The sequence below is a fragment of the Notothenia rossii genome, assembly GCF_949606895.1.
Source record: "Notothenia rossii genome assembly, chromosome: 7".
Classification (NCBI taxonomy): domain Eukaryota; kingdom Metazoa; phylum Chordata; class Actinopteri; order Perciformes; family Nototheniidae; genus Notothenia; species Notothenia rossii.
Window position 1 is genome coordinate 31,268,310 of NC_136905.1, and position 7,876 is coordinate 31,276,185.

A 7,876-nucleotide genomic window follows, 5' to 3' on the forward strand; every position below is an offset into this window, starting at 1 on the left:
GTGTGCTGTTTCTGTAGCCATGATGTCCTGGGATATATTTATTTAGTATTTTTGTAATATACATTGATTAATAATAAAAATAAAAATGACAAAACATATTTGAAATGTTATTTGTACATATTTATTCATTTTTTGTGTGTGGGTTTCCTCAATTGTATTTTGTTGCTGTAGTTTTTCATACTTTACATTTATTGTTTGAAAAGAGAAATCAATACAAAATATAAGAAATTACAAATAAAAGAACGTGATACAATTCTTAGAAACGAAACATGTTAATCTAAAATACCATACCTTTTCTTAAATCTTAAATGGTACAAGAAGACAACACTTCTTAGGATTAATTTACAATTTGACAATTAAATTAATTTATTAATAAACAGTCTCTCGCAAAATTGATTAATCTTGCTTAGCTGCAAACCAGTGTAAGATTTGTTTAATAATGTCAGCACAAGAAAGACACAATAATTGTTTGTTCCTTTTATAGAGAAAAAGATAACTTGATATTCCCCATAAAACCTATTTCATGAGCTAAAGTGGAAGTAAAACGTTTGCAGATTCTCTGCAAGAGCATCACGTCAGTCATCAAAGTTCCAACAGAAAGACTTCAGGTGGAGTATCACTTACAGCCTTGATCCAAGTTTCTTGGAATTACTCTAATGATTGTCTCATTCACCCAGAATAGGAAGGGGTCGAATGAGGGTAAAGCTAGGGTTACACTGGGATCTACACTGGGGGGCTTCCAAATATGAGATATTGATGAGCATGTCCTCCCTCACCATTCATGCATGAACACAGCCACAGTTCTTATCCAGCAGACAACTACAAGGTCACTGCCACTCAAGTAATTACCTAAAGAGATAAAGGACACTTCAAGGTTTACTAAAATAAATGTTACATTTATCATATTTAAGTAAATGTGCTAAAGTAAAGTTACACATATGACAACATTGTTTTGTATTTTGTTCTGATGTCACTTTATACTACTACAAATACAATTCAAACTTTACAAAAAGGATTTTTCAATTAATCGATTAATATTTGAGTTAATTATTTGTTCTCCTTTTGCATTATTGCGTAAGTAGTAATCCAATGATACAACAGTCAGGAGAAATGTTCATTCTGACTTTAAATAATTTAGGTCAATTTTCAGGAAGAAACCCGAAAAGATTATGTACCAAAATGCAGTATTTAAAATGGCTGTTTGCAGAAAACACATTAGACTCTTTGAGAAAGTTGTTAAAATTACTTTAAGGGGCCCTATTATGGTTGGGTTATTTTGAGTACTTCTGTAATGACATCACTATGTAACACTCTATAGCTTTATAGCGCTCGAACACATTATACGTATACGGTAAGGGGCGGGACATCTCTAAGCGGTTTACAAATCACAACAGAGCCAGGCTGCTAACAGAGCATGTCACAGTAAAAGTACAAAATACAAATATGAAATCTGAAAATGAGAATAAGCACCTTTATCCAAATTTAGTTATTTTCCCTTTGCTGTTATTTTTGACCTTGCTGTCTGTGTTTCTGTGTTATATGGAGATAAAAGTTGACATGTGATAAATCTTTAGAAATCCTTCCCCCCCTGTCACGTATTGGGTATAGTGTGTAGACTATAATCCTCAAAAGGAACTCTGTCTTTCAGCAGTAAATGATGGGTCCAGCAATGTGACATTAGCAAAGGATCAGATGATAAATGTGATTCCTCTAAGAGTTTCTTTTTGGCTATGTGTATTTTTTTACACATAGTGTTTTGTTCAACTAGATCCCGTATCAGATCTTATGATAGGCATAATTAATCAAACTGCAGTCCTCTCATGAATCACAACACTTTATATTCCTTTATATCAAACAACCAGTGGGTGGGAGTAAATGTAGTTGGATTTGACAAAATTACACAATATATTTAATTCTGAAACAGTTACTCAAAAAGCATATACTTGTTAATTACAGTTACTCATAGGCTACTTAATATTTATTTTCCGAAAAAGCTTCTTAAGCAGAATATGCCATTCATTATTTTTGATAGTAATCAGTGTTTAGCAATGTTGGCTGGTTTAACTCAAAGACTGTATTTTACTTAATATTTTTTGGATTATCCCAAATGTACAACCAAGTTTTTTTTAACTAAACACTTGCAACCAGTAAGGTATTACATACAACAACGTACATTCAATTGATGAAGTGATTAAATTAGTCACTTGTTATGTATAAAAGGATAGACAGCTATTAAAAGTAAAAAATACCCACACTGCAAACACCATTATGTAAACACATATTATTTCCTCTGAACATATAGATATATGTTTGGTAATGATTAATATTGGATTGCAAAAAATCATGACGTTTTGTAAATGTCTAATGAGAACACATATCTTTTCTTTCATTATATTATAGTCTGCACATAGTGAGGATGAATTGTTCGTCACTGGAGCTCCCTCAGGGACCCCTAGAGGTCCCTGGTCCCCAAGACACCGACTCACTTTCTGCAGCAACAGAAGTAATATGCTACGGGTCATTTGAGGAAATTAGTTACCATTTTTACAATTACATCTTAAGCTACCAAAGTAATTTACATCTTTAAAAAAACGTGACATAATCGTGAGTGGAAAATTAAATCTAAGTCAGAACGAAACTTGTAAGGGGTTCAGTTCACCCCCCTTTTCTGGAAAATGGTATGCTCCCTCCTTCCAATGGTTTGCACTGTGCTGCTGTGTGTGTTTGGTCTTTCCCTCTAGACGCCCAACGTTTAGGAGAGAAGCGAGCTGGAAGTAGTAATACAAGGCACCTTTGGGAGACAAGGAGGAGGATTGTCTTTTTCAGAACCAGCTGTCCGAGTAAGTTATATGCCGATACGATTTTTTTTTGCCGTGACTAGAAAAAAATACCTTGTCTTCTAAGGTTTTGAAAGACACACGAACAGGGAAAGCCTCGAAGTTTGCGAGCTTCGCCCACATCACCTTTATGGAAACGTAGACTTAACCCACACAAGGATGGTTTGGGGGTAGTTATATGGAGTCTGAGTTGGAACTGGGAGCCGTTTTCGAAAGGATAGAGCCGGGAGACACAGTCGAAAAACTTTCCCAGGGGGTGGCTGCGTTGGATTGTTGCAAAGTAATTTTTACGCACGGTCGGCGCCCACTTATTTGTGCAATCCAATATGCGCCTGTTGAGCACGACGTGTGGACGTGACCGCGGAGAAATCCAGGGAAGCAAACACATGTCCGTGATGATGCATTTTCTCTTCCTCCTCGCAGCCGTGCTGTCCTGTCACGGCTGTCCTGACAAATGCTTGTGCTTCTCCCAAACTGTGAAGTGCCAAAACCAGGACTTGGACGCGATTCCGCATTCTTTACCGGCCAACACCAAATTCCTGTTCGTCACAGGAAACAACATTTCCCATATCGGTGTGGACTCTTTCCCAACGAGCCTCGAAATGTTAACAGATCTCTATCTCAGTGGGAATCAAATGGAGACTGTGGATGCTATGGTATTTGACAACTTGCCCAACCTTGTGCGGTTGGACCTGAGCAACAACGATATCCAGACTTTCAGCGGAAGAGCTTTCTTTCTTGAAAATAAAGTGCAGCTCTTGAACCTCAGCAGGTCTTTCCACAACCACTCCTCCATGGATGTGCTGCAAAGTGTCCTACAGAGTGGAAACCTCGTCCAGCTGACGGCGTTGGATCTGTCTAACAACGCTCTCGTGATTCTTCCCGATGATATCTTCACCAGACTCCCCAGCCTGGTGACCCTCAGCCTGCAGAACAGCTCCATCATCTCCATTCAGAACGGGACGCTGAGGGCGCCCCCGCTTCTTGAACTTGACCTGAGGGACAACAGCCTGAGGGATCTTCCCGCCACCTCCATGGAGGAGTTCGACCTCAAGCCCGCTCTCCTCATCCGAATGTCGGGGAACCCGTGGCGATGCGACTGCTTCATCGACGACATGCTGCTGTGGCTGAAGAACTCCACTCAGGTCGTTGACGTGCACAACCTGACCTGTTCCGACCCTGAGGCCCTGAGGCGCCAGGCGCTCCTGCAGCTGGATCCGGCCCGGCTGAAGTGTTTGGGTGACATGGAGGGCGTGCTGGAGACTTCTTATGTCTTCTTGGGGCTGGTGCTGGCCCTGATTGGTGTCATATTCCTGCTGGTGCTCTACCTGAACAGAAAAGGCATCAAGCGTTGGATGTACAACATCCGGGACGCTTGTAGGGACCACATGGAGGGGTACCATTACAGGTATGAGATCAACTCTGACCCTCGGTTGGCCAACCTGAGCATCAACTCGGATGTGTGAGCGAGGACGGGACACTGTCTGGGAGCCCGCAGTGAGATGTTGAATGAATTTGCATGAAAGTCTTCCCCCCCTTCCCCCTATGATGCTATTCAGATTTGACATCTGTGATAATTAACCCCAATCTCAACCTGCATTCTACCACTGCCGCATGTCCAAAACAAGTAGCTGGCAGCTGTGATGTCTACTCTAGTGTAAACATTGCATGGACAATGAATTCTGGCAAAAACATTTTTTTCAGAGTTATTTTTACTTTTTCCTAAAGGAGAAAGAAATCCAGTACTTTTTTTAAGTGGAAGAAAACGCATATTGCATCCCTTTCTCATTATGCCTCTCTCGCTGCAGAGAAACGCTCTACTGCTTGTTTATGAGTTTGTTATTTTTAATACGTGACTTTGTGATATACAGTATGCCTACTTTTTGAATGATTATAGTGCACATTGCATAGTTTTTGGATTTAGTAGGTAGATGTAATTGCTCTTTTCTGTGAAGATATTCAGATAAATAAAATGCCTCTGGATTGCTGGCATCTGTCTCGACTAAGGACCTTCAATCAAAAAAGATAGGAGTGTTTTTCTAAGGGCGTTGACTTACTGTAGGAGACACTCATTCCATCCTGAGGCAGTGCAACAGCTGACATGATCCAACGCTGTAGCCGTGGAGTCAACATCTGTGGGGACTAAATCTGACCCCCTGCTTCCCTAACCCAAGAAACATTGCCTGCCTTACAGACACCAGCGTTAATGTGACAAAAACATATTCTTACATTAAGCCCTTTTTGATCAGTCGTCTTAAGCAGGAAATTGTAAGAAACACATGGTAAATGTTTGCAATGGTAGGCAAGATCTTCAGGTAACCTCCCAATGTGGCAGACATATTTTCCTTATATTAAGAAATATAGATATAAAAAGCAATCTGTTGGTTAAAAATAGTCTCAGATTAATGGGATTTTTTATATTTCTTCTGTGTTGAAGTAACCGTGTTTATTTTCACCTCCATGTCACTGCAGCATATACTGGACAAAATACACGCATTACAACTTAATACCAGAACCAGCATATTGCATATTGCTAACATTTTTCTCCTTGTTTCCTACTGCTGTTTGTGTTTGTTTTGTAACGCAGCACAGCAATTATTTCACAGTAAATCTTACTCCAGTTGTCAATGGCATTTATACTGTAGTATCCCTAATGCAACAATTAAGCAATTTTTCATTCATTACAACTTCCTGCAGCAGGAAAGTCAAATTTAAGAAGTAAAATGGAGGGCATACTGTCTGCATTTAAACAAGCTTCCATCTGTTGGTCCATAGGTGATGAGGGTAGCAAACTTTTATCTCCGAACCAATTTGCTTCCTGCTGTGAGTCTGATAAAAAATCCTTGGCTCCCGGCTAATTCCCCCAAATATTGCGAGCTGCGATAAGTGGGCAGTTTTCACATTCCTCCAGTAGACTCCAGCATAAAGCAGTTTAAATGAAAACCAGCTGCAAAAAAACTTGGAGAAAAATGGTGTATGCCATTTCTTGGCACATGCAAATGAAGGCAAAGTAAACCCGTGGGGCGCGCAGAGGTATTATGGAAATGAGCTCAAGCAGCTTTTCATGTTACCCTGTTTTAGAGGGATTTGATTCTTTGGGGAAAAAAAGTGTTTTCTATTAGCGGTTATACCAATTCAATGTCTATTTTCCAGTGTAGTATGGATGAATAATAAATGTGTGGTATTTCTTTGAAGGGTATAGCATGCATGTTGCTGTCTAGCAGTCTAAATTAATGAAGATGTTTGTTGTGTCTGCACAATGACCTTCCTTGGCCCTTTTGAAAAGCACCTGGAAATATAATGATTTCCATCTCCTTTTAGTTCTCACTCTTTTGCACACAATCATCTCTAAAACTGGCCTCACATAGCCTGCAGCTTCTTGTAATTTGTGGTACGGCAGTATGTCTCCTGCAGGGTTCAGAGGCGTGCAGTAACATGGCATACCTTTGTATTTCAGTATGAGAATCCTTCATTCATCTTTCATCAGCGGATCTTTCTGATTACGTTGTTCGACGTGCGGAAGAGAAGCGCTGTGTAACACTCTGTGTCTGGTCTTCCGCTCTGGCTGGTTTTATTAATCCCACATTTCTCCCGGCAAACACAGCAGCCGTTCAACTGTCTCTGTGGGCTCTAGACGTGCCGTCACACCTTCAGCTTCACACTTCTCGCCTGGAAAATATCTTTGTCTAGAGACGTTTATTTTCAGAAACAGCGTTTGCCAATCTGTGTGGATAGGAGGAGTGTGTGGTTGTCTGTTATATTCTGCAAGGTTTGTGTTTAATAGGATCATTATTTGTATTGGCAATAAAGCAAGTGAATATATACTTTTGCTTTTACCTGTAGTGCTACTTATCAATCTAGATTGTTTTGGTGAGTGTTGGGGATATGGGGTAAAGAGACGTCTGCCTTCTTTCTAATATAATGGAAATAGATTGTGGAGCTCAAAGTGACAAAATAATGTATTTGAAAAACGAAACATGAATGTCTCTTTGTAAAAATGATGACCCGGTTACTCAAGTTAATACACAGACCTTGTTGTGAGCAGTTTCATGAAGGAGCTATTTACTTTTCACCAAATTACATCCAGCAAGTTGGAACAAGAAGACATTTTATTGTTATAGCAGTAACATATTACTACAGACTGCTAAATTAACCCAATAATGAATGGAGGCTTCTTTTCGACACTAGCATACTGGTTCATTTATTAGTATAACTTGTATTTTTTTAGTGCTGTTCTCACCGGAGCCACCGAATTTGCGGTTGGTTGTGCATTCCGATATTATGTAGCCAAGATGCCTAAGAGAGGGCTAAAAGTGTCCAGCACTCTTGAGCGCTGCATTACGCCAATTTTTCACATTCAGAAAAAATAAAATGTTGTATTTTTGATTTTGGGTGAACTGTCCTTTTTTAAGGTGTGTTTCTCAGACTTTTGATAGTCATACCTTAATATCTGGCTTTCATACAGCCTTGTAAGATTTAGATTTTGCAGGTAGATTTCAGCCTGTTAATCGGTTACAAGCATTCGTTTCCTGAGTGGGGATTTTGTAATAGTTGCAAGTTCATTTTGGAAATGGATGGTCTCACTTCACACACTATTCCCCAAAGCAAGGCTTCCTTACCTCTTTGTCCCAGGAGGAGTGTACAGGTGCAGGTGGCTGCTTACAACCTAATGTATCCACAGAGACTGTCAGTGAGTCCTCCTCACACACTCTGCAGATTCATATTAAAGAATGATTTTGCCCGGCTACGCCTCGGGCCACGCTTGGCAGAGCAGGTGTAATTAGAGTGAGTAAAAAAGAGAAGCACGCAAGCTAGAGAGTGAATGGTTGAAGGGGAAGAAGAATGAGTGTTAGAGAGTGCTCTGTGTTCAAACACCTTCCCTGGATCACTCAGTGGCCTCTTTGCTCTTGTTAGCGCTCGTCTCCAAACAGCTTCAACGTCTAAATAGCCGGTCTTTGACTTGTGGTGTCAGCCAGCAAGGCAGCGGTGTGTCTCGGGCAGCTCCCTGGGATCTTTGCTGTCTATTATGGCAGAATCAG

General features: G+C 40.2%; 1 protein-coding gene across 1 annotated transcript; it reads left to right on the forward strand.

Annotated features, from left to right (window-relative positions):
• The first annotated feature begins 2,531 nt into the window (after positions 1–2,531).
• tpbg (trophoblast glycoprotein) lies at positions 2,532–7,223 on the forward strand. Its single transcript, XM_079692947.1, has one exon. The coding sequence runs from the start codon at positions 3,164–3,166 to the stop codon at positions 4,301–4,303; it is 1,140 nt and encodes a 379-aa protein (XP_079549073.1). The 5' UTR covers positions 2,532–3,163; the 3' UTR covers positions 4,304–7,223.
• The last annotated feature ends 653 nt before the right edge of the window (positions 7,224–7,876 follow it).